At 52.7% G+C, this 26,488-nt stretch overlaps 2 protein-coding genes across 2 annotated transcripts in view; both read right to left on the bottom strand.

Annotated features, from left to right (window-relative positions):
* The window catches only part of CDH22 (cadherin 22), a 67,564-nt gene extending 63,599 nt beyond the window's left edge, over nucleotides 1-3,965 (bottom strand). The window contains exon 1 of the mRNA XM_041732995.1: nucleotides 3,702-3,965. Within this exon, the coding sequence (XP_041588929.1) occupies nucleotides 3,702-3,965 (264 nt within the window). The remainder of the gene's footprint in view (nucleotides 1-3,701) is intronic.
* Nucleotides 3,966-4,198: 233 nt separating this feature from the next.
* Nucleotides 4,199-26,488, bottom strand: part of LOC121477820 (serine/arginine repetitive matrix protein 1-like) — a 53,428-nt gene continuing 31,138 nt past the window's right edge. Inside the window, exon 3 of the mRNA XM_041732358.1 lies at nucleotides 4,199-4,336. Within this exon, the coding sequence (XP_041588292.1) occupies nucleotides 4,214-4,336 (123 nt within the window). The 3' untranslated portion in view covers nucleotides 4,199-4,213. The remainder of the gene's footprint in view (nucleotides 4,337-26,488) is intronic.

Below are 26,488 nucleotides of genomic sequence, written 5' to 3'. Positions count from 1 at the left end.
GTGCTGTTGCTAAGCTACCTTTGGAATTCGACAAGGACGGATGCTCCGAGCGGCTCCCTGGGGCGGGGGACCAGGAAGCAGTGAATTCACTGAAACCGTGGAGAAGTCTTTTCTCCCGCAAAGAGTGAGACAGCATGGTACGAGCATGTGTGTGTGTGTGTGTATGTGTGTGTGTGCACATACAACCGCCTGCACAAAGGTGGGGTTTGGCTGGAAAAGGGGACAGGTGGTTTTTAAAAGTCCAAGCTCATACTCCTCATATTCCTATTGAATACTGAGTGAGGGGCGGGCTTAGCGACCACATCCCCCTGCCCCCCACCAGTTGGTGGGGGAAAAACCGGGACATCCGGTTGCTTGAGAAGCCTTTCAGGGTTGGGGGCAGGGGTTCACAGTCACTGCGATGCTCAAGCTGGTGGAAATACCAGGCAGACCTTGAATAATAAAAGTATAATAATAAAAGCTAACACCCAGCACACGCTGGGTGCCAGGCACTGGCTCTTCTAGGCTCTTGACATGTGCGAACTCAGTGATTCCTCACCACACAACCCATTGAGGAGGGGAGAGGAACAGCCTCACTCAACAGATAAGGAACCAGAGGTTCAGAGAGGTTAAATAATGTGCTCAAGATCAGAGAGATAATAAAGGGCAGAGCTGGGATTTGGGCCCAGCAGCCTGGCTCCAGTTGGCCCCCTCGAACCACATACTGTATACCACTTTTCCAAAGAAAGTGTGCTCTGGGCAAATGTTTGCAGAGAGATGGAAACTTCTCTCTCTTCCCTGCACAGAGGAGGGCTCTGGACTAAGACAGGGAGGCTCTGGGTGAAGGTGACAGAGGGGAGGATAACATGGTCATGGCAGCAGTGGGGATGTTAGGAGAGGTGGGCACAAGGAGAAGAAAGACACCTGGGCTGGGCACAATGCTTGGCTCATGGCCAAGGGCAGTCACATTGCATTGGGCCCCACGCTGGTATCCAGAAATCTGGTCTCTTGGATTGGTTCTGTCACTGTGTTGCTGGGTGACCTTAGCAATGATATTCTCTGCCTCCAGCCTCAGTTTCCTGGTCTTACAATGAAGGGACTTACTAAGGCCTCAGACTCTGGTTCCTGGAGATAGAGATGGGGTTCCCCTCATGTTGTTGAGATGCAAAGGACTATCGGGGATGCAGCGCAAAGCGCTGAACAAGTGATGGGTTCTCTTGTGTTTTCAGGACTTGGGTGGCTGGGGAAGCCTCGGAACTCCAGCTGCTGGGCAGAGAGCAGAGCTCAGGTACCTGCCAGCATGAAGCTGATATCTAGGCAGATGCGTGCGAGTCCTTCCCTGTTTCTCTGGGGGTTTCTTGGACCCAAATCCACCTCCCAGGCCTGTATGTCCTTGGACAGGTTTGGAGATTAGGCTGGGATGGGCCTCCGACACACGAAGGTTCAAGTCCTGGCCAAGCCTCTTGCCCACTCTAGGGCTTTGCCCTCTCTCCATCTCGGTTTCCTTGCCACACTAGGGAACCATGATTTCTACCTTGCAGTTTAAGGATTAAGTGCTTCATATGAGAATAATGAGAAAACAACAATGAGCAGCCAACCAGGCTGCAGGCTGAACACTGTATACGCTGTTTTTTTCCTTAATCCTTTCAACGACCCTACCAAGTGGGCTCTCTTAGCCCCCCTTTTACAGATGAAAAGACAGGTTCAGAGAGGTGATGCAACTTGCTCAAGGTAATACAGTTCATGGGTTGGCAAAAGCAGGCCAGAAGCTTAGGTGTGTCTGGCCCCCAAGCCTGCATTCTTAGTTATCTCACCAATCTCACCAGACCTGGTCTGGAACTGGTCCCTCCGTCCCCATCCCCTCACCTCATTGTGCCAGCCCCACTATCTCACTGCCCTGGCTGGGAGTCCGTTGTCCTAGGCTCTGCCACTAGTTTGCCAGGTGACCTTGAGCAAGGGCAGGTATGGAGGGCAAAGTAGCCAAGAACCAGGGATTACTGTGTCTAGACCAGAGAAAATCTAGGTTTCCTGCAAGACAAACCCAGAGATTTACACCAACGCCTTCCTCCCCTCCTCCAGCCCTGAGTTTCTGACCTGAGCAGTTGGTCAGCCTCCCAATTCTCAGACCTGGTGAGCACACAGGAAACTCCAGAGTTGGTCCCTCCCCTCCCTTGACTCTGCTGATCAAACATGCTTGGAAAGCTGACTGGCCTCAGCAGAAACCAGAGAACTGTGCCCTACCAGCACCCTCCACTTCAATACCTCCACTGTTGACAAGTCTCTGACTACGCCAGGCTCCCTAAGGCCTCCAAGTCTTTGCACAGCCTATGTATACCCTCTTCCTCATCAGCCCAACGATCTCCTACTCATACATCAAAACCCCATTCAGGTGTATTCTCCTCCATGAAGCCAGCCAACGGATACCATTTATTGAGTGCCTACTCAGTGCTAGGTGCTGACCTGTGAAGCTTTCCGTACCAGAGCATCTCTGCTACTCTGGGGAGCCCCCCAAATGGCAGAGGCTGGGTCTTACTTGCCTTTGCCTCTCCAGCCTCATACCCATGAGGCACTAGGAATTGAATGGCTGAACAAAAGCCATATCCCAGCTTCATATATCCCTAAGGCACAGATCCTTAGCCACAATTAACCAGCATTTACTCAGAGAGTTTAGAAAGTAGCTTTCATTCATTCATTCGTTTGCTCATTTAATGCAAACAGTTTATGAAGAATGTGTTCTAGGTGCTGGATTTAACAGTGTGCAAAACAAGCACAGTCTGATAGGAAATATATACATTAATTGCATAATCAAACAAACACATGCATAATGAAGTGTGATGAAGGTAAGATATGGGGACCTTGGAGGGCACGTGACATGGAGGGATGGCCACATACAGGGGAATCTAAGCCTGCATGATCAGGCTGGCTTCCCTGGAGATGTGGCATTTGAGTGGAGACCTGAGTGTCAGGATAAAGTAATCAGCAGGGGCAGTCCGGGTGGCTCAGCGGTTGAGCGCCGCCTTCAGTCCAGGGCCTGATCCTGGAGAGCCGGGATCAAGTCCCACATCAGGCTCCCTGCATGGAGCCTGCTTCTCCCTCTGCCTGTGTCTCTGCCTCTCTCTCTCTCTCTCTCTCTCTGTGTGTGTGTCTCTCATAAATAAATAAAATCTTAAAAAAAAAAAAGTAATCAGCAAACAGAGCAGGACCGACCTATTCAGAGGGAGGAAATGACCCAGGCGAAGGGGCGGTGGCAGGAGAGCGCAGGGCACTGAGGGGACCACCATCAGAAGAGCCCTGGGAGTGAAACTCAGAGGAGCGGGGCAGGAGGTGAGGCTGCAGGGGGAGCCAGACCTTTGTAGGAGACCGATGAAATTTGGACTTGACCCCAAGTGCCTGGGAAGCTACTGGAGAATTTTAAGCAGGGTGGGGACAGTGTGTGTGACATGATCAGATTTGCAAACTTGTTTCTACATTCTAGATGCATCCAGCGACAAGGCGGCCTGGGTTTCCTTGTGAGCTGGCTCTGCTCTGTGATGCACGGGAGAGAGGGACCGGAGGGGGCGTGGGGCCCAGGAGGCAAGCCCAGGGCGCAGGGGGCGGACCCTGCTGGCTGGCGCCTGGGAGGCGGCGGCGGGGCCTGGGACTTGGGGGCCTTGGGTCCCTCGCGCTCCCAGCGGGGCCTCCGGGGTCCTGCGCGCGGGCAGCGGGTGCGGGCCCCACTTTACCTTGCCCACGTACAGGGGCTCGGTGCCCGTGTACTCCTCCACCACGAAGAACTGGTTCCACACCCAGCCGCGCTTCACGCGGCCCGCGCCGGGCGCGCCGTCCTGCCGAGCCCCGGGGGCAGCCGGCGCGGGGGTGCCCGCAGCCCACAGGCGCCCCGGCAGCGGCGGCGGCGGCGGCAGCAGCAGCAGCAGCAGCAGCAGCAGCAGCGCGGGCGACAGCGCGGCCCCCGCCCGGAGCCCCCGCCCGTCGGGCCGCGGCCTCATGCTTGGCCTGCGCCGGGCCGGGGCCGGGAGCCTGGACGGGAGGAGCGGGGCGTCGGCGGGCGCTCGGAGGCACGGCGGAGCGGCCCCGGGTCACATGGTGGCTTCGGCGCGGCCGCCGGGGCGCCGCCCCCGACGGGCACCCGGACAGGCCCGCGGCCCTGCGCGCCGCCCCGCGGCGGGGGCGCCCGGGGCATGGACGGCCCCCGGGGTCCCCGCCCGCGCCCCCTCGCGCCGCCGCCGCCGCGGGATCAGCAGGCGGCGCCCGCGCGGCTCCGCAGGCCGAGGCCGGTGTGCGCCATGGTCCCCGCGCAGAGAGGGTGCTGGTCGGGGCCGCCGATCCCTGGAGGGCTGGGGGCCGTCCCGCCCCGGGCCTGCGAGGGAAACAAGAGAACGTCAGAAGCGGCACGGTCGGGAGCTGGGCGGGGGAGTCGACAATTCAACACCTGCTGTGACCCCCGGGGGTCCCTAACTTCTTAGGCCCCGGGTTTAGTGCTCTGCTCCTTCTTCCCCTGCATCCCCCCCACCCCCACCCCCACCCCCAGCCCTGGATCCTTTCTTTCAGCTCCCATCACGCACCTGGCCTCCCCCCTGGCCTCCCCCACTTTCTCACGGCCCCTGGCCCAGCTCCTTCTCCGTGGTGCCCAGGGGAGCCCAGACTTTATCAGCTGCTTCCCCTGATGCTGGCTGACAATCGGTCAGCCCAGCCCACCCCCTGGAAATTCTCCACCTCGGAGAGGGAGCAGGCACTTCTAGAAGAGGTCTTCAGGGGCTCCCAGGACCCAGGCCTCCTGCTGACCAGAGTCCGGCATCCAGCCTGCCACCCACATTCCTGCCTTCTGAAAGCAGGTGAAAGGTCATTCCGTGAAAAATAGAGCCTAGGGAAGGCCCTCTGATCACGGCTCCTTTGGGGGGGGGCATCTGAGTCCCAGGGGGCCTTGCTTGGAGGCACCCTGAGTGACTTTGGGCAGGGCCACAACCCCTCTGAGCTTGCTGTAGTGCCTCCACGTTGCCCTGGAAAACCCTCCTTTTGCAGAGAGTCTGGGAGACACTTCTCGCCGTCCTGGCCCAGCACTGCCGTCCCCAGATGAATCCATCTCTCCTTCCCTCACCTCCATCAGATCCTGCTTTCAGCAAGAAAGGATCTGAGGGACTAACTCCTACTCAAGCCATAATGATGAATAATGGCTTAATGTGGGTGTTTACAGGGGACAGCACTGCTGCTTTAATGGAGGAATTTCAGGCGCTGACAAGAGTGACTAGAGGTGAGGGGCTCAGTCCCCTCCCCTCTCCCCAGGCCCACTTCAGCTCAGTTCCACAGCTCAATTCCACTGAGCATCATTGGCTTGGGCTGTCTGATCGGGATGCTAGGACAAAGAATAAATAAGCTCACAGTTTAGTGGGGTGGGCAACATTGGTGCCAGGTGGTGTGTGAGCAGGGCTCCAGGAAGGGTTCAGGGAAGAGAGTGGGCACCGGTGTCTGGAAGGGGATGGTGGTAGGAGGGAATCCAGCCTGTTCTTGGAGGCGGGGCTTCTGAGCCCAAGGGGAGAAAGGGATGGGCATGGTGGCAGAGGAGTGTGCAGGCAGTCTAGGAGGTGTCTGGCTGGTTGGGGTAGTCCGGAGGGAAACATGAGGTGTGTGGCTGGGCAGAGGATCCGAGAAGAATTGACCCGGCCCCATCCAGGTCCTCCTGTGGAACAAAGGTGGCTGGAATCTTTGGGGCAGAAGAAATGCAGACCACCTCCTGTGGCCCAGCTCCACAGCATGGCCTTTAACTGACTTGTATGTCCTAGCAACTGTGAAGGTTGCTATTTTATACTCCTTCTGCACATGCTTGGTTCCCCACTGTTCTTTCCCTGCACAGGCAAAGGAGCTTCCTTACGGAAGGGGTTCAGGGTGGGGAGTCACCTGTTGGAGGAGGGGACGGTGAGGAGGTTAAAGTTGCATCTCAGGGCAGTGAGAAGGAGAAGACCTCACAGCCCCTCAGGAAGAGAGGAGGGAGGAGTCCCAAACAGGTGAACGTGCTGTTCCCTCTTTCCCATCAGGTCCCAAGCCTGAACTAATGGAGGTCAGGAGGTCATGTGGTGACCCTGGCACGAGCATCCCCAGCACCCCCCCAACCCCTGTCTCACCCCTTCCTCACCCCCACCCTGTGGGGCCTAGGCATGAAAGTAGAGCCAAGGGATGAGGACACCCCCCCTCCCCCACTCCCCTTGTGGCCCTGCTCTGCGATCCTGGAGCTGTGCGGCTGCCTCTGGGGATCTCCCTCTGATCTCCCCCGTTACAGCCTGGGCTGGTCGTAATGAGGCTGGAGTTATGGGTGAGGAGGAGGCATCGCTCCGCAGCCTTCATTTCCTGGAGCTTATGACTTCCCTGCGGGCTCGGCAGGAACTGTTCCCCTGACTCCATCAGGCTGTTCCAGGACCCATCACAGCCCTGCAGGGATGCAAAGGGGAGGGGCCCGCGGGAGGGTGAGACTGGGGGGAGGCTGGGACCACCTCTGGGGAGAGCTGTGGGGGTGCGGGGGTGGGCGATCCCCAGTGTTTGCAGGCACCCTATTGCTGCTCTGTTTCCTCCCCTCTCCCTCCTTCCCTTTCTTTCTTTACACCACCTTTTCAAAGATTCTGTCATTCATTCATTCGTCAAACCTTAGCATCTACTACAAGTGGGGAGCCAGAAATGCATTCATTCATTCATTCAATCTGCATACTTTCAACATTGTTTTTCTGTGAAGACAGCAAGATACAATCAGTTCCTCGGCTCTATATCAGGAGAGAGATACATTTCTTATGGTTATTCGTTTACTCTTTCAACGAGGATTTACCACACCTCCCCAGTGCCAGCCCCTGTGCTGGGCACTGCGAACAAAGCAAAATAGTCCTGGTCCTTGTGAGGTTGACCTTCTAGTTATAAAGGAAAGAAACCTACCAGAGAATTTCTGGGGGTGATATGTGTTAAGAAGGAATATAAGACAAGAAAAGGGGGAGGAAGAGCATGATGGAAGGGCTGGAGTGGGTGTCTTATTAGAGATGTGCTATCAGGGAGGGCCTCTCAGAGGAGGTGACATTTGGCTGATCTGGAAAGATGAGAAGGATCCTAGCAGGAAAGGTTTCCACGCAGAGTGAACAGTACACACAAAGGTCCAGAGGCCGGATTAAGCTGAGGAACAGTAAGGAGGCCACTGTGGCTGGTGCAGAGCAAGAAGGTGGCTTAAAGATGAGTCAGCACTGGGGCGCACGGGCCAGATCAAGCAGGACTGGGAGCAGGGAAAGCAGTTTCCATTTTATTCTGTGTGTGCAGAGAAGTACTGAGAGGAATTTAATACAATAAAAGCCACAGGAGACCGAAATGGTCTCCGGCCATAAGGGAATTTTATGATGGAAGTCCTTCAACGCCAGAGGGCCAAGCGCAGCACAGTGGGGCGCAGAGGAGGGACGGCATCGTAGAGAAGGTGGCCTTGGAAGTTAAAGCGCAAGAAGGATCTGGACTTGTGGAATTGGGGGTGGGCAGGAGCAGAAGGAGCTCTCCCTGGAAGGACTGCCTGGAACAAAGGCCAGAGGTCAAGTCCCACTTTAGAGAGGGGCAAAGCAGAGTCAAGGGTATCGACCAAAGTGGCAGTGTGGTCTCGAACCCAGGACTGCCCTTGGAGCCGTGCCGCAGGTAGTGCATCTTTGAAGGAACAGGAAAAGTCGCCCCTCTCAGTGGATGTAACTTCGTGCCAGGGGGCGCACTTGGCGGAACAAGGGTGGCTGTGGCTCAGCCCCGGGCCTGTCCCTTGGCCAGGCACCCTGGTGCAGGGCACATCCTGCGCTACAGTTTGAGGGGCGCGGCCCTCAGAGCCCCCACCTCTCCCTCCTCCCCAGGCCTCCGTATCACCCTCCCGGGGCCACTCGCGGACGCTTTGGCCAGGTTTCCTGGCCACCTGCCAATTCTCCACCACTCTGCGTGGCCCTGCCAGGACTGCTGCAGACACTCCGGCCTCCTCTCTCCCCCACCTTCCTCCCTTTCCTGCTCCAGCTGTGTCTTCTGAGCGGGTGTAACCATGGGACCCCGTCCAGGCCTTCAGGGGAGGCCGCTGTGGAGCCTCGGGCCTGCATTCGAATCTGCCAGGCCTTCCCATGAGATCTTGAGTGTGTTGGTGGCTTTCTCTGAGCCCCAGGTCTCAACCTACTGCACAGCTGTTCCATCCCAAATGGAATTAAAAGTCAAGCCCTCGTCTGGCTCAATAAATGTTGGCTTTGGCCTCTCCACTCTTCAGCCTCAGCTCCTGTGATCCGTGTGCTCTCCCAACCACGTACTCGCATGTGATTCCTATGTGCGTGCGGGCCTGCATCTGCCGTCACGGATGTCGTCGTGTATGCGTGTATCTCATGCACATTCATTCATTCCAGAGATATTTGCGAATTTCCACTCTGTGTTGTTCTAGGCACAATGAAAAGAAATGGGTAGAGTCCTTGTCCTTGCAAGTCTAGTGGGGGACAGACAATAAACACAGAACATGACAGTTCATGGTAAATGCTGTTGAGAAAAACAAAGCGGGGTAATGGGCATAGGAAGTGCTAGAGCGTGTGTGGGGGGTTGGTAGGGGTGGGGATTAGCTCGCTCTCTCTGTTTCCCAATCATCTACTATAAATGATAATTTATACAAGGTGGTCAGGGAAGGCCTCATGGCTAAGGTGACATTTGAACAGAGATCCAAAGCGAGGGCAGGAGGCAGGGCTGTGCACATAGCTGGGAGAAGAGCATTCCAGGCTGCGGGAACAGCAAGCAAAAAGGTCCTGAGGTCAGTGCATGTTTGGTGTGCAGGAGGACTAGCAAGAAATCCCTAGTTGCTGAAGTGGAGTGATGGGGTGTCAGCAGCGGGAGACGGAGTCAGAGAAAATACAGAGGTGGGCATCAGAGCCTGCAGCGTCTCCTCTGGGTTTTTACTGTGAGATGGGACCCCTACCCTGGGAGGGTTTGAGCAGAATTGACATGATCTAATTTACATTTTAAAAGATCTCAGTGGCTATTGTGCTCAAAATAGAGGGAAGCTGGGCCTGGAGGGGGTCTGGGGGGACTGGCTCAACAATGCAGGGGAGAAGCAAAGGAGGCTTGGACCATAGGGGAGCAGTGGAGGAGCCAAGAAGTGGAGCCGTGCCGCAGGTACAGCGTGGGTCACAGATGGGCTGCCAGGGGAAGAGGACCCAAGCGTGACCTTCGGGCCGCCTCAGTAAGGGGACTGGCGGGGCTCCCTCTCACCGAGCTGAAGGCAGCTTCGGGCAGAGCAGGTGTGGGGAGGGCGGGAACGCAGTCTTGCGCGTGTTATATTCAAAGCCTGTTGGACACCCGGTAGCATGGGGAGCAGACCAGCGCCCCTACTGCCAGGGGCTCGCCCGCGGGGGGGCGCCCCGCTGCAGGTGTGAAGCTGGGCACTTGGATGGTATTTAGGGCTGAGACCGGACGAGCCCACGAAGGAGTGAGCACACTCCTGGGTGGAGAGGCCCAGCATCTTCATTGCAGAAATCGGGGAGATGAGGAGGGCCCATGAAGGAGCCTGAGCTGGAGGGAAGAGGAGGGCAGGGGAGGGGAGGCAAAGAGGGAGGAGTTATCCTGAAAGCCCACTGAGGACAGTGCGTGAGGAGGAATGGGTCATCAACTGTGCAGGCTGCGCTGTCTGGGAGTGACCTCTGTCCAGCTTGGCCTCTGACAGTCCTGCTTTACATCTGTTGTCCTGGCACCACTGCTAAGAGTGTCCCCCCCTTTTTAAAAAAACATTTTTAAAAAGATTTTATTTATTTGACACACAGAGAGCGAGAGAAAGAGAGAGAGAGAGAGAGAGAGAGAGAGGACTTGCAGGGGGAGCAGCAGAGGGAGAGAGAGAAGCAGGCTCCCCACTGAGCAGGGAGCTCCATCCCAGGACTCTGGGATCATGACCTGAGCCCAAGGCAGATGCTTAACCAACTGAGCCACCCAAGCACCCCTGTCCCCCCTCCCCTCTTTACTCCCAGTCTAGAGGATGAATTACATGGTCACCCTACTGCCAGGTCAAGTCAGATGTGGACCTTGAACTCCCCACTGGCTTTAGCAACATGGAGGTCATTGGAAGCCTTGATCAAAGCTAGTTTGGTGGCATGGTGGGCGCGCAGGCTCGAATGGAGTGGGTTCAGGAGAGATTGGGAGGCAGGTCGGCAGAGACACAGGTGGGGGTGGGTGACAGCCCTTCTGGGGGTTTTTTGAAGGTTCCTTTTGCCTGCTCTCCTAGCCCCTAGCCCGACCCCACAGCCTGCTGGGTTTCATGATATATAAAAGAGAGGGATGGGAAACAGATAGGCCTGCTGCTAATAGCCAATTCGTTTCCTAGTCCTTCTTTCTTGTTTCAATTCTGTTTCAGTGTTCGCTCCCAAGCTTGGCCATGTGCTCAGCCAGCCCCTGTGAACAGTGATTAGTCTAAACCAGTGAGAACCATTCCCCTGTCCCCACCAATGATTGTTTTAGAAAGTATCATGTGACACAACTCTGGCTAGTGAGATCTAAAGGGATACCTGCTGGAGAGCTTCTGGGAATTGTTTTTTGCTCCTTAAAAAGAGAGGCCGTGAGGAGAAACTTTTCATTTTCTGCTTGTGTGAGGAGGTGATGGCTGGAGCTACAGCAGCCACTTTGGGACAATGAAGGAAGCCAGCCTCCAAAAAGCTCTAGGGACTTACTAAGAAAGATGGTACAATCTGTGGCTTTGGTGATGTTGAACGACTGGCTTTACCCACTTGGGGCCTTGAGGATCCAGTTCAGCCCCTATTTCCTCCAGACTCTCATTCTCTCTCCTCTGAACTCCCTTGGACCTGTCTGGCTGAGTCGTCTCTGGGGTTTGGTGTCAGCAGTGACAGCAAGCTTCTGGAGGACAGAAACCATGACTATTGCTTCTTCCATCCCTCCCCATTCCTTCCCACACATTCCTGGCAGAGCCACGAAAGAGCTGGCCCTGGGAGGGACCCTGGAGAGTCTTGCCTCAGAATTTGCTTGGGCAACATTCTTTTCCTCTCAGTGAGGACCTGCCAGCCTTGCTGATTTGCTGTGGCCTTGTCTATGCTCTGGGCATCACTGCCACTGCCCACACTGTGTCCTTCCAGTGTCTAGGCTGAGTGGCCGGCATGTCCTTTCTTGATTTCTCAATGCCTTGGTATCATTGCTGCCAAGGCTGTATGACTGCCAGCTCAGTGGCTCCAGGCTCTCCTTTGTCATCTGGCTGTCTCCCTGGGGACAGAGGAAGGGCTTCCTATCTACCCATCCCACATTCATTTCTTACCCTCTCTCTCTGCCAAGACCAAGAAGAGGGGCTGGGCACAGTGACCCCCAGGCACCACAAAGTGGGGGAGACTTCATGGAGTAGCCTGGAGCTCCTCATCTCTGCCTCCTCCCTAAAGCTCCTGATAATCTTCCTAGCCCCTATCTCTGGGGATTCAGGGAAACTAAGATGATGGGGTCCAAAGTCAGGGGTCTGAGTTGCATCCATTCCTGTATGTTTGACCTTGGTAAATTTGCTCCATTTCTCTCCCAGTTTTCTCATCTGAGAAATGGGGCTAGGGTCAATGTGAAGAATCAATGGGATGATGCACATGGTGGGATCTATGGTGTTTGGTAATAAATATTAGCTGATGTGAGAATACTGGCTGTTGTTCTTATTTCAGGTGACCACCTGACAACTACTACCGGACCCCTGTTTTGCACCAAGTAGGTAAAAGGGGTTCATAGATATTTATCTCCTTGTTGATTTATTCACTCATGCACTTAACAACTGCCCTGGAGCCCACGAGCACACCTCATTCCAAGAAGAGTGAGGTGTGTACGGGGTAAGGGTGGTGCCTCCTGCTGTAGCACAAGGCTGGTGCCCGGGAGGAGGGGGGATTTGCCAGTGGGGGCCATGCCCGGCAGCCTGGCTCCTGTCTGCCCTCTCCGAGTCCCCGCGGCACTCTGCCCACTGGATCCTGAGCCCAGAGCTCTCTGTGCTTGGCTGCTGTCTTCTCCCTGGGGGGAAATTATTTCTACCAGCTCAGTGCTCTCCCTTCAGGCCAGAACAACCCTTGAACAACTCCCTGTACATTGGAGGTGCAGTGAGTGTGCAGGGAGGGACTGGATGCGAGTCTGCTGTGTGTGGGCTGAACCCATCGGCTATTTCTGGGGCTGTGGGTGGGTGTGATGCCATGTCCTCTAAACTCAGCAGTGTATTGCCGGTGTGGGGTGGGGGTTACATCTCTGAGTGTGTTTGTGTGTGTGGGGGTCAGGATCTACCAAAGCTTCTGGGCCAGGTAGCTGGCCCATTACCTAGGGAGGCAGAGGTGGGAGGTGAGGGGAGAGGGGATGAGCAGAGCTGAGGCCATACACATCCCATTCACATGGTCACCCCATCTGCAAAGGCTATTCCAAGGGCCCCCAGTCTGTCCCCCAGTCTATGCGGAGCACAAATATGCCCTCATGAAGCCCAGTTCAGTCTAGAAGATTCCCCGTTTGAAACCTTCCCTGAGACAAAGTGAGTTAGTTACCATTCATTAGGTACCATCCGGAGTAACAAAGGGTTTCTCATGCTCAATGAAGCTGCACACAATCCTTTCAGGTACGTACTGTTACTTGCCCTCATTTTGCAGATGAGCCAACAGAGGCATAAAGAGGTTGTCTGGTATGTTGGGGAGCTGGGATTTGAACCCCGGGCTGTTAGCTCCAAAGCCTGTACTGTCTGCCACCACACACATGGCTGCTCAAGGCCCTGGGAGATCTGGACCTGCCCACCCTACCTCATGGCCATTGCCTCTTTTCCTATGTCTATCTCTCAAGCAGAGGGCTCCACCCACTATTTCCAACCTGCATGCCTCAGGCCCTTTGCTCCTGCTGTTCCCTGTGCTAGGAATGCCCTCTCCCTTGTTGCCCTATGTGCAACCCTGCAACCCTGGCTCACCCCTCCACACCCAGCCCAGTTGACCTCTGCTCTGTGCCTCCTCCCCCAGACCCCTGTGAGCTCGTTCGTCTGAGCCGTGGCTCAGAACCAAATTCTCCCTTGATTGACCTGCTGGCTGTGGGCGCCTCCACTATTGCTCTGTGTGGGCATGGATAAAAGAATGAGCGGATGGACAGATGAACAGAAGGACAGGTGGCACCGTTTCCTTCTGCTGCTTCTGTTTATTGAGTCATCAAATATTTATCAAGCACCTACTATAGGCCAGGCTGTGTTGGAGGCTAAGGATGTAGTCGTGGGTGAATCAGAGGCCCATGGCCATGGCCTTCTGTTGCGTGTGTGTGTATAAGGGGAGATGTTTGTTAACCCAATAATCTCATGGGTACATGTACAATGTTCCACAACCAGAAAGTACAAAGACCCCCACACTTCACAGGGGACACACTCTCATTAGGGGCAGATGGGCTGGTGACGGGCAATCCCCCGAGAAAGGGGTTTTGAGCTGAAACAAAGAGGAGGGGCAAGTGAACAAGCTGCAGGTAACAGAACCAGCAAAAAGCCAGGGCCTCAGAGCTCAGGGGCCAGAGCACAGCGTTGGGGGCGAGGCAGCTTACCAGCAGCTTAAGGAGTTTAGATTCTGGCTCAAGAGCAACAGGAAGGCATAGAACACAGAAGATGTGATCAAATTTGTATTTTTAAGATCACCGACTTTGCCGCTTAAAGACCAAACTGCTGGTGTGCAGGACCAGTGAGCAGGAAGCAGGGGACCAGTGAGCAAGGCAGTGGCAGCGTGGCCAGAGTCGGTGGTGATGGCTCAGACCAGGGAGGCCACCTTGGGGTGGAGAAGAAGTGGCAGATATGAAATATTAAGGAAGCAAAGGGACCAGACCAGATGGATCAGATGTAGTGAATGAAGTGGCAGCTGGGGGTGGGGGGGGCGACATCAAGAATAACTCTTAGCTTTTGTTTTGTTTTAGCTGACATCCGCTGAGCACCTACTAACGCTTTGGGCTCCACCCCACTTACTGCTCACAGTAGCTCCATACAGTAAGTTACTGTTACCCCTTCACAATCTCACTTCCCTCTGGTAAGGATGCGGGGGCAGGGGGACCCAGTAGGCTTTGTCCCAAGCCTTGCTCCTTTGGCGGAACAGGCTTGGCGGATATAAGGAAGAGAAGGGAGAAAGAAAGGCAGGTTGCATATATTGAGCCGATTCTGAGTCAGTGAGAATAATGATAGATAACATTTATAGAGCTTTTACTGTGTGCCAGGCGTGGTGCCATCCAATTAGCTAATAATAAGAGGTAACACTTAGTTCTATGCAGAACACTTTATGTCAGCGGACTGATTGAATTCTCACAACTCACCGCTGTCTTTAAAATTTCAGAAGAAGGGACAGTGGTTCAGAGAGGTTGAGGGACTTGTCCAAGGTCACACAGCTCGTCGGTGGTGGATCTGGAATCCAAACAGGCCGTGGTAGGGTGCTGGGTGAGTGCCCAGAAGGACAGGCTTGCCTTTGGCTCTAAGCACGAACCATGTCCCTCCCGACAACGCCTCTTGATGCTGTTCACCCTGTGCCTGGGTCTCTTCTCAAGGCCCGATCTCCCACGCAAGTGACGAACACACACGCGTATGCATACACACGCACACACACACATGCCCCTTGGCTGCCACTGCTCGCCTTCCCAGGGCTGGCCTGCCCAGAACCTTCCACCCCAGATGCCCCCGGCCTGCACCTGCCTCCCTGCCCTGCCCCCGCCCTGCCTGCCTGCTGGTGCCGCGGGCAGAGTCCGCTGTACATCATGTTGACAGTAGAAATTACATCCCGAGCTGCTGTTTTACACCGAGCCCTGTCAGAACTCACCGCAGCCCAGTGATCAGGACAAATTGAATACCATCCTGGCCGTGTCAATATTTATTCCATTTTACAAACGCGGCCGGATTGGGGACAGGGCCCCGCTGTGGTGCCAGCCAAGCATGGCCCCAGGAACCCCTTCTCCCTCTCATGCTGGAGCCGCCTCCTCCGTTCGCTCCTCCTCTCTCCCTCCTCCTCTTTGTCAGCTTTTTGTCTTCAGCGAAAATTGTGAAATTCAACATTTCTACCAAAAAAGTATACTAATCATAAATGCGGAGTTTAACAAATAAAATAACTCATTCAAAGTACTTAGCACAGTGGTCAATAAGTGATCAATAATAGAAAATGAGCCCTGTGGATCCACCCGTCCATCAAAACACTGAAAATAGCCCCCTCCTTAGGAGCCTCTGCTGTGTCCCTTCCTAGCGGCCACCCCCTGTGTCCCTCTATCCTGGCTCTTTGTCTTTCTGTAGAGTTTATCACCCACCTATGCCCTCCTAAAGTCTCAGCTTAGTTTTGCTTGTGCCTGAGCTGGATGTAGATGGAATCCTACTCTTTTTGTGTTTTGCTTCTTTTTCTCAGCATTATGTTTTTGAGATTTGTCTTTGTTCTCGAGCCTGCCCTTTTCACGGCTGTATAGTACTCCACGGCATGGCCGTACCCTGTTCCCTACCTCGATTCCAGCCATGCTCCTTCTTCCTCTTCCTTCCTCCTTTCTCCTGCCCTCTTCCTGGTCAGCAACTCCTTTCCCTTCCACTTCCTTCTCCCCTGTTCTACCTCCCTGATGGTCCGTCTGCATGACCCTGATGGTCTGCATTTGCTCACATCATGCACACACCTGATCCCAGCTCTGCCATCCGAGCAGCAGCTTGATGCTCCCTCTGGGTCTGCCCCCCCCCACACACACACATGCACACAGTGCCTGGGATATGGGCTCCAGCTGGAGGGAGGGTCCCCCAGACTTGAGCCTATGACCATTTATTTGTTGCAGAGGATCCCTATGGGCAGAGACCAGGCTCTGTACCAGAGCCTTTGCCCTGATGCATCCAGCTGCTCTGGGTTAGCAGCCTTGGTAGAGAAGGACTCACCTCTTGCCCCTATCCAGATGGTAAAGCACTACCCTCTGGTCTGGGGTGAGAACTGAGTTGGCCCCACGTGGCTCTGCAGCTGTCAGTGGGATGTATGAAGAGTGGCAGGGAGAGAGAGCCTGGGCCGGACGAGGGCCAAGCCCCATCGTCAGCTCTGCTAGCTCACAGTCTCAGGTAGTGCCCATCCTATGCCTCGTAGTGAGTCTCACCCCTACAGCAGAAGCGACCAGCAGACGGGGTGTGTGTGTGTGTGTGTGTGTGTGTGCCCAGTAGGGTAGGGGGCCCTCCAAAGAGCCACTACAGAGCCCACTTCCGTACCCCAGGAGCACATCTGACACATTTCGTTTGTCTCCCTTAATCCCTTCTCTGTCTTGGAGCTGCGTTGATGATGACATATTCAGGGTAGTTAATTTTTATTGCAACCCGCAGATGACATTAAGGAATCCGTCCCTTTGCAGTACAAGAGAAAGCTCTCTAGACTGGAAGGCGAGTGGACAGGCTGGAACTTGGCTTTGATCCGGCCACGCTAGCTGATTTTGGGCAAGTCTCCGCCCTCTCTGGGCTTCTTTACAATGAAAAGTCAAACTGTGATTTCCAGGGGTCGTCAGAAGGCAAGGGTCATGCTGGCAGTGTAACAAGGGGGACTTGCTCAAAATACATCCCTGGGTCCCCAGAGCGTCTGGTGCAGTAGCAATGATAATAATACTAATAGGCAACATTTGAGGGCGCTTTCTGAGTGCCAGGACTTGAATATTTGATGAGCTAGATGTGAAGAAGCTGGGCTGACTGACCACTGTGCTAAGTACTTTACACGAGTTACCTTGTTTCCTCTGTGCCACGGTCTGATTATTATTTTACAGATGAAGAAGCTGGGGCGCCGAGAGGTGAAGTAGCTGGCTCTGGGTGACAGCCAGGAAGTGGGGGAGCTGGGCCCTGAACAAGGAAAGTCTGAGCCTGTCCTTGGTCTGGGATAGCTCCCCAGCAGATTCTGGCACTGACCTGGGAGCCCGGGGCCGGGTGGCCAGGAAGTGGCACCACGGAGATCAAGCACGGTGCACCTACCATCTTCGCAGTGAGTCATCAAGACGTGTGTGAAGGCACCCCTCACCCCCCGACACACAACCAGCGCGAGCTCTATGGCTAATTCATTCGACCATCCTCACACCACCCTCCTGAGCCCGGCTTTAGCTTCTCCTGTCACTGATGGAAATACAGAGGCACAAGAAGAGGTGGTACTCCCGACCACGTGGCTAAGGGTTCAACTCCGAAGCCGTGCACTCTGCTTCGATTACCTGCCCCACCCCTCCCCTGCGCCTGGTCACAGATGGGGAGTCACACCCTCCAACCTTCTGGGCCTCAGTCTCCCCTGCTGTGAAATGGAGGTGCTGGACTCCTGGGCTTGGAGTCTAGTGTCCTAGCTTCTGCCCCTAACACCAAGTGTTCCCAGGTAGGTTTCTTTCTTCTCTGGCCTCAGTTTCCCCATCTGGAAAAGAAGTCTCTGTGACTCTATCCCAACACTACACACAGATGCTGCTTTGAAACAAGTCTCCTGGGGGTTCAGTCTGTTAAGCATCTGACTCTTGGGCTCAGGTCATGATCTCAGGGTCATGGGATTGAGCCCCATATGTTATTGGGTTCCACGCTCAGCGGGGAGGCTGCTTCTCTCCCTCTGCCTACCCTTCCCACCCACCACCATTGCTTGCATTCACTCTCTCTCTCTCTCTCTCTCTCTCAAATAAATAAATCTTAAAAATAAAATAAATAATAAAATAAAATAAAAATAAAACAAGCTTCCTCCTTGTGACAGAAGGCCTCAGGTCTGGCTCCCTGGAAACAGGCTCCAGGGCAGAGATCGGCCTGCAGGAGGTATACTGTGGAGAGTTGTGGGGAACACCGCAGGAGGGAGGTGCTGGTGGTGAGGAGGAAGTTGAATCACGAGGTCCTCCCAGCGGAGGCCCCAGCCCGATCCACAATCCACGATCCACGGGCTCGCTGAGCAGCGATGCTCCCAGTCGAGAGAAGGGGCCGGGCTCCGATTCCATGCATCTACCAGATTCCATGCATCTACCAGACACTGGACATGGGCTGTCCACCCCTCCAGAGGGTGTGACCTTGAGCAAGACAGCTCCCTTTGGCTGAGGGCAGTCCCGGGAAGAGGCTTAAGCTGAGGGCTGTCAGTAGCTGCTGGCACCGCCGTCCGGGGCAGCACGTTCTGCTACATCAAATCTGCTGAAAAACCTGGGGCCTGGCCTCAGCTCTGGAGATGACAGCAGACACAACGAGGCCTGAGCCCTGGGCTTAGCCAGCTGGCCTTGGCCCAGCTCTGAGCCCCGCTACCTTGCGTCCACCGCCTGCTGTGTTCACGGCGGGATCAGAGCCCTGGAGCTCGCTCACAGCCTGGCCGCCACCTCCTGCCTGGTGGCTCATCTCCCGTGGTTCCCCGAGGTCCTGGCGATTATGCCACTGAAAATTCCGCTTTCATCTTGTCAACCTCGCAGTAAATTACAGGCCCGGGGAGGCGTGGGCCTCCTCCTTAAACAAGATTCAATTCCACTTAGCTGCCCCCCTTCCTGCCCCACACGTGGGGCCCTCCCTCCCACCACCCCGGGCGCAGGATTTATGGCCTCTCCTTGCAGGCAGCTGGTAACCATGGCAAGCTCCTTAGGGAGGCTTCAGGCTGGAGCCTCGTCAGCCCCAGACTCCAGTGCGGCCGCTTCCTCCTAGGATGGAGGAGAGAGGAGAAGCCAAGATAGTGGGAAGGGGCTTCCGGAGACTGAGGCAGAGAGGTCATAGTAACCTCAGCCGTGACAGGCACATGGATGCTGTCACTGCACATCCTCACACCACCATGATGCAGACGCTGTCATCCCCCCATTTTATAGAAGGGCAAACTGGGGCCAGCGAGCATGAGGTCAGTATCCAAGGTCACACACCAAGGAAGCGGTTGAGTCCAGGGCTGGGGCACTGCCTCTTCCCCTAACTGCTGCTCCTGGAGGGGTGTAGAGTCTCTCAGGGGGTTTCAGGTCCTCTAAGACCTTGGCTTCTCCACCTGATGTCTGATTCTCTCTTAGATCTCAGTCCCTGCTCATTTCCTCCAGGGATGGGGAGATCACTCCCTCTCTGGAGGGCCCATTATCTCTCTAATGACTAGACACAGTCTCCAAATAATTGATCAAGCCTGTCACCCCTCAGAAGCATTGTTTTGGCATTTATGGTCTTCCGTGATCCAGCTGCTAACTCCCTTCTGCTAACTTATCTTTTGTGGCTCACCAACACTGTAGACTGCCTAGGGATCTCCCCGGCTGCTCAGTCCTCAGCTCTGCCCCTGGGTCTCTTCTTATACCACCCCCCGCCTTACAATCGCTACCTCCCTTTATTCCTACCCCAGAATATCAGAGCTGGCAACCCAGTCCTTCCTCCTTTTCCTGCTGGAGAGAGGCTCAAAGAGGGGATGAATTTCCCTAACGCACAGGGGGAGCTGATGATGGGCCCGAATCTTCTGCCAATTAAAATGACAACTAGTAATAAAATAGCTAACATCCACTGAGTGCTTGATACCACCATTCTGAGCATCTCACATGTATAATCCACTTAATTCTTGAACGACGCTATGAGGCAGATACTATTCTATTGCCATTTTGCGGAAGGATGAAGCATGGAGAAGTCAGGTGACTTGCCTAATGTCCCCAAAGCACCCTGACGTCAGAGCCACGCTCCTAACCAGGTGCTTCCCCTGCTCCACGCTGCCTCTCCCCACTCCACATGGCTTGTTGGTGAATGGGGGAGCAGACACAAGTGCCCAGAAGAGGCCAGCATACCGGCGAGAAGCAAGGATGGCTTATCTGCCAGGGAAACTGCCTGTCACTCAGGTTCTTGGGCCTGGGGCCTAAAGTCAACACTCCCCCTGTCCCAAGCCTGTGCATTAGAGGTTGTCACTTCCCACTTCCTCTGCAACTCCCCATTCATGTCCCAGGGGCCTTCTGCATCATCACTTCTTCCTACTGGTGGCAGGGCCAGGATCTGATGCATCTCTGTATCCCAGAGCCTAACTCAGGACCAGCACATAGCAGGTGCTCCAGAAAAGCTTGCTTTTATCTAAGGGACTCAAGTAGGGCTTCCCGCAACAGGTGACATTTGAACTGCTCCTGGAAGGATAAGTATGGGTTCACCACATAGGCTAAGGGGGAAAGCTGATGGCAGGCAGAGGGACCTGCTTGAGCAAAGTCTTGGAGGAAGCAATATTCAGAGTGTGAAGGGGAGTAGGGTGGTGGTGGTGAAGAGGATGGAAAGGTAAATTGAGACCAGGCTGAGCACGTTGGTAAAGAGCCGCGTCTTAACTTGTGGGTGAGAACACTCTTTATGACTTGTGCCTGGGACGGATGGGGAAAGAATATTTCTCACAGGTTCTACATTCCCAGGTTGGGGCTGCTGGGGCTACAGTCTGCAAACCATTTGACCAAATAACCCCCCCAAGAACATGCACAGGACCTCGATTGGGGTGACAGAGAGGCAGCACTGATGCCGGGGCTCAGGCAGATTTTACTTTATTCTCTCTCTTGACAAGCGATGCAGCTGACAGATAGAGGGTCATTGTCCCTAATCTCTCGTCTCAGGCTGCCACGAGGAAGCAAGTTGAGCCCGTTAAGCCCAGCGCCTGGTTCAGATCTTAATCCTCTCCTTCCTGAGTTTCAAGCTACAGATTCTAGTCAGGGATTCCCCATCTCCAGGGAACAGAGCAAGTATGGAAGAAAATGGAGCTGACACACAGGGCTGTACTGTCAGGGACGCAAAGGGGGTGGGGAGGCTCAAAGTCTGCATCATCTTTACAGAGAATGCAGGAGCTGGACCTGCACTCCTGACTCTGCTGCTACCAGCTGTGTGACGTCAGGCAAGTTACTTCACCTCTCTGAGCCTCAGTGTTCTCCTCTGTAAGACGGGGAAAATAAATCTTTCCCGGGTTTGTTGGGAGGCTCCAATAGATGATGAATACAAAAGTAATCCTCTGGAAAGAGTTGAGTGCAGGTGAGGCTTGATTATTATTATCCACTAGAAGAGAAATAATAAATCTCTCAGAGTCATGAGACTGAAAGACAATAATAGTGGCTCTTTGTAGAGCTTTTACCACCTGCCATACCTCCTTAGTGTGGACCTGTTATAAAAATCCATTCAGAGAGTGCCCACCCCAATGCCCCACGAGGCGGGTTCTGCTATCCCCATCTCAGAGATGAGGGAGCATGGTTATCCCCATCTTTACTGCCCTTTGCAGTGGAGTAAATGTCTCTCTTGGCAGAGTCCAGTTCCCTGGTCTGGGTTCTGGAGTCCATTCACACCTCCCTGACATCTGAGAAGCTATACACTATGGATTATCCCTTCTCTTGCCCTATCTTTACCCCTGTCTGATGGGCTCCTGGCATAACGTGTGCTCAAGTAGATTAAATCTTAAAAACAACAGCAACAAAAAAGAAGCACACACTGGACATCTCCCAGCCCTTCCTTTACCAATCAAACTTCTCTGAAGGCTGGTCGTACTTACTCACTGTCTCCTTTACTCACCTCCTACTCACTTCTCAACCCACTGTCCACCTAGCTCCAATCCTCAATGCTGCATTAGGATGGCTCACAGAGGTCACCAATGGCCTCCATCTTACTAAATCCAATGGATGTTTTCCAACCTTCATTTCACTGGACCTGTTAGCAGTATTTGAGACATTAAACTAGACAACTGGGTTTCTTTCTACTTCTCTAAATATGTCTCTGCCTCTCCTTTGCAGGCTTATTTTCCTATATCCCACCTTTAGATTCCCCAGTCTTTGTACAATCTCAGCCATGACAATGACTCCAATTACCATCAATGCTATGTGACTTCCAACTTAGGCGTAACCTCCCATCTGAAGTCTACAGATAAAAATACAACTGCCCATTCAACACCTCCACTTAGATGCCTCTGAGAAACCTCAAACCCACTATATCAAAAGCCAAACATGTGTTATTCCTAAATACTGGCCCTTTGCCTGGGTGCCCCATTGCACAAATGGCACCCATCTCTGTCATGTGGTCCAAGCCAGAAGGCTGGAAGTCATGAGCTTGACAACTGTCATCTCTGCAACCCCAGTGGCACTCAATCATTAAGTCTGGTTCACTTTAGAGATGCCTGGATGGCTCAGTGGTTGAATGTTTCCCTTTGGCTCAGGGCATGATCCCAGGGTCCTGGGATTGAATTCCACATTGGGTTCCTACAGGGAGTCTGCTTCTCCCTCTACCTATGTCTCTCTCTCATGAATAAATAAATAAATAAATAAATAAATAAATAAATAAATCTTTAAAAAAGAAGTGTGGTTCACTTTATATCTTAAATAACTCCTCAAGTTGACCACTTTGCAATCATCTCCATCACCACCCTAATTCAAACCAGGGATTCAGGATGATTCTTAGATTTTTGGCTTGACACTGGATGGTGTGACACTGACCAGGATGGAGCAACTGAGGGGAGAGGAGGTTGGGGAAGGAAATAAGGATTCCTTTTTAGGTATGTTTGATACATTCATGAGACCTGCAAGTGGAGATGTGTAGCTGGCAGCTGGATGCAGAAGTCTGGAGCTCCAAGGAGAGGGGACATAAATCTGAGATCATCAGCATGTAGTGATATTTAATGCTGAGGAAATGAATGAAATCACTTGGGGAGAGACAGGAAGTAGGCCCAGAAGTGATCCCTGGGGCACTCCAAGATCAGAGATGAGATAGGAAAGGAGGCACAAAGACTGAGAAGTATCTGCCATTGAGGTTGGAGGCCATCCAAGAGCACGTGGTGTCATGGAAACCAAGAGTAGAACTAAAGATCAGCATGTTGAAAGCCTGCTGAGAGGCAAGGTAAACTGAGGTTGGAGAAGTGACAGACTCCCCTGGGCAATTCAGAGGGGGTTAGTGGCCTTGAAAAGAGTCCTGAAGTCTGTCTGTTTTGCTGGACTATAAGCCCCACAAGGCAAGAAATATCATTTGTTTGCTCATGTTGTACCTCTAGTGCTTAGCTCATTAGCATTGTTTTCTGGCATGTCTGGTTATCTTTGACTGTGTGTTGGCCATCGTAATTGGATTTTTTTTTTTCTTTAGGAAGAATTTCAAATTCAGGATGAAGATTTTTTTTTTTTTCTAAAAAGGATTTACATTTGGCTGTGGTGCAACCATTCTGGGATTGCTTTAAACAAAAATCCAAGGCTTGAAGTTCCCTGGAATACCCAAGTAGTTTGGATGAGGCTGCCAATCCATGACTCAAGGCTGGGCTACCTTTGGTTCACCCTTACCCCAAGGGTGAAGCCCTCCGGAGTCCCAGCTTATTTCCGTAAGGATCACCTACTTGACTGCCTACCTTATGCAGGCCATGGACTTTTGATTTCAACTCCAATTCCCTTTATGCTGTGAGATCATCAAAAAACAAATTCAAAATTTCCGAGATCAGCAAATGCCCTCAGGACAAAAGCAGATTCTATGCTTCCTAACTTCTCTGGGTTTCTGTTTTCCCTTCAGTTTTGACCTAATAATTCCTGGTAATTCCTTACAAAGAGCTTACTTGTCAGTGCTTTGATGCTTTAATAAGATGCTTTTTCTATTTTATCTATCATTCTTAGCTCTTTTCAGCTGAAGGGTTGGTCAAAAAAAAAACCTAGCCTCCTATTTCTAAACCCAGAAAAGCTAATCTTTAGGGCTTAGCACTGTTCATGGCACATTGTAGTGGCTCAATGAATATGTATTGATTGAATGGATGAAGTGGACCCAGGTCTCCAACATCCCTGCTTCTTCCAATGCACAGGACATCACACTCCCAGGACAAGATACCAACAGAGCACTATGGTCAGAGCTCAGTGAGCTGTGCAAAGAGGCAGGGCTATGAGCTCCAAGGAGGGGAAGGATCTCTGTGGGATCAGGAAGGACAATGGCAGGGGGTAGAGGATAGGACCAGGGTGAGCATCAAAGTGTAACTTGATGGTAGATTAGCCATTGGCTTAGGAAAGGAGGACCCACAGGAGGTGGCACTGTAAGTAAAGGCCTGAAGCGAAGGCTGGAATGTGTAAGGGATTCAGCAACCAAGAAGGGGCAGAGAAGCATGGGCCAGCCAGGAGAAAGTCGTGAAGGCCAAGCAGAGCCCCTGGGCCCGAAGTGAAAGCAGAAGCAGAGCCCTGGCAGAAGGAGGGAGGAGAAACAGCTTTTGTGAAAATGCACACATGGTAATTGCTGAGAAGAGTATCTCCCCCAGTTTAAAAAAGCTCTCTCCTCTGAATTTTCCTTGGTCCCAGTTTCAAAGGAATTTTAATTGCAAAGAAAATTTGTCATCTCCCTGGGGGGAGAGGGCTCTGTAGCTTTGAAAAGTCATGCCTGATGCTGATTCTCTCTCCAAACTGGAGATTTCCACGCTTTGGGTGCGTGGAAGGTGTCTGGGGATTGGGCAGTGCGGAGGGATGGGCAGGGGTGGGACAGGTCTTCTTGTGCCTTTCTGTGTTTGGGAAGGCTGGGTTTGCAGTCAACGGTTTCTTGGCCTGGGTCCTCCATGAGGGTCTTTGGCGCCAACCCAATGACAGTCTGAACTCCTTTCTCCTCAAACCCAGTGGGTTTATTTAATTAATTACGTTAATTAAACAACCGGTCTCTTGGCTTCCATCCTTGCTTTACTGTAGACTATGCTTCATCAGCAGCCCATTTGGAGAATAATTTGGTAGTTTCTTAAAAGTTAAACATAAATTACCATACAATCCAGCAATTTCACTCCTAGGTATCTACCTAAAGAGAAATGAAAATAAATGTCCACGCAAAGACTTGTAAGCAAATGTTCATAGCAACATGATTCAAAGTAGCCAAAAAGTGCAAACAATTAAAAACCTACCAACTGGGCAGCCCAGGTGGCTCAGTGGGTTTAGTGCTGCCTTCAGCCCAGGGCATGATCCTGGAGACCCGGGATCAAGTCCCACGTCGTACTCCCTGCATGGAGCCTGCTTCTCCCTCTGCCTGTGTCTCTGCCTCTCTCTCTGTGTCTCTCGCGAATAAATAAATAAAATTAAAAAAAAAAAACCTACCAACTGATGAATGGATGAACAACTGGGCGGTATATCCACACAAAGGAACACTATTAAGCAACAAAAAAGGAACAAACTGTGGGTATGTATATACTACAATACAGACGGAAGCATCTCAAAACCATTATGCTCAATGAAAGAAGCCAGATGCAAAAAATCCACATATCGCATGACTTTGTTTACGTGAAATGTCCTGCAAAGGCGAATCTATAGAGACAGAAAACAGAGCAGTGGTTGCCTGGGGCTGGCAGTGGGGATGGAGACTGACTGCAGATGGGCATGAAGGGTCTTGCTGGGGTAAAAGAAATGGAAAACTGGATAGTAAGAGTTGTGCAACTCTGTAATTTTCCAAAACTCACTGGATTGAACACTTACCATGAGTGAATGTGATAGTGTGTAAATTATGCTTCGAGAAAGCTGTTGGAAAAAATGGCTCCCATCTCTCTGGGAACAAAAGCCAAAGTTTCTACAAGGTCCTATACGATCTGTACCTGCAGATCGTAGGTAGATCCACTGGGACCTACCCATCCCGTCCCCTCCCCACCAGCTCAAGCCCGAGGGCCTTCTGGGTTGTCCTTGGGACAGACATGCTCCCACCTGATAGCCTTTGCACTGGCTGTTCCCTCTGCCTGGCATGTTCCCCTCTAGATAGTTGCAGGGCTTCCTCCTTCACCATTTTAATATCTTTGTTCAAATATGATCTTTCCAGTGGAAAGTAACCCAAGCTCTCCGTCTAAAATTGTAGCCTCTCACTAAGGCTCTGCCAAGCACGCTTCCCTTATTTTTTCATAGCTCTATCACCTTCTAACCTATAATTTACTTATTTATTATGCTTATTGTTTGTCTCTCTCTCTTCCCTAGCATATATGCTTCACTGGGACAGGAATTCTTGTTGGTTTGATTCACTGATGTACCCTTAGGGCATAGAACAATACCTGGCACAGAAAGGTGGTCAATAAATATTTGTCAAGTAAATGAATTAATACGTGATTTCTGAATGCCCTCTCCGTGCCAGGAGCTGAACATACAGCAGTGCATTGGAGGAACAAATCTCTCTGCCCTAGGTGGCTTGCATTTTAGTGGCAGAGAGACCAGAGGCAAGAAAATATTTTAAACTACTAATGGAAGGAAACTCCTAGCCCCATCACCAAGAAATCATGAATATGATAAACTTGACAAAAGGCTGTTTTGGGGGCAGGATGAGGGCAGGTCTTCTTGGCAAGGGACCCAATGGAGAAGTATGAATGGGCCAATTGGGGAGGAGGGAAAGAGGATTTCAGGGCCCAGGGAAGAGGATTTCAGCATGTGTGAAAAAGCTCAGAGGCCAGAGAGAAGGTGTGTCCTGTTTGGAGACGCGAGAGAGAAGTTTGCTTCAGTTGAAAACATAATCTGTAACTGGGAGAAATGGGGCTGGGGAGGTGCGCTGGTGTCACAATATGGAACAGTCAGTTCAGCAGGGCCAATTGGAAAAGACCCTGATCATAAACAGCTGGGACATTCCAGAGGAATCTGTGCTGTGCTTTATGCTCTCAAGAGAGAGCCTGGGGGTTCAGATGTGTTAGGGATCACTGGAGGGTTTAAGCAGGAGAGTGACAGT

This window comes from Vulpes lagopus, chromosome 18, assembly GCF_018345385.1.
Source record: "Vulpes lagopus strain Blue_001 chromosome 18, ASM1834538v1, whole genome shotgun sequence".
Classification (NCBI taxonomy): Eukaryota; Metazoa; Chordata; class Mammalia; order Carnivora; family Canidae; genus Vulpes; species Vulpes lagopus.
This window is presented reverse-complemented; position numbering and strand designations above follow the sequence as displayed.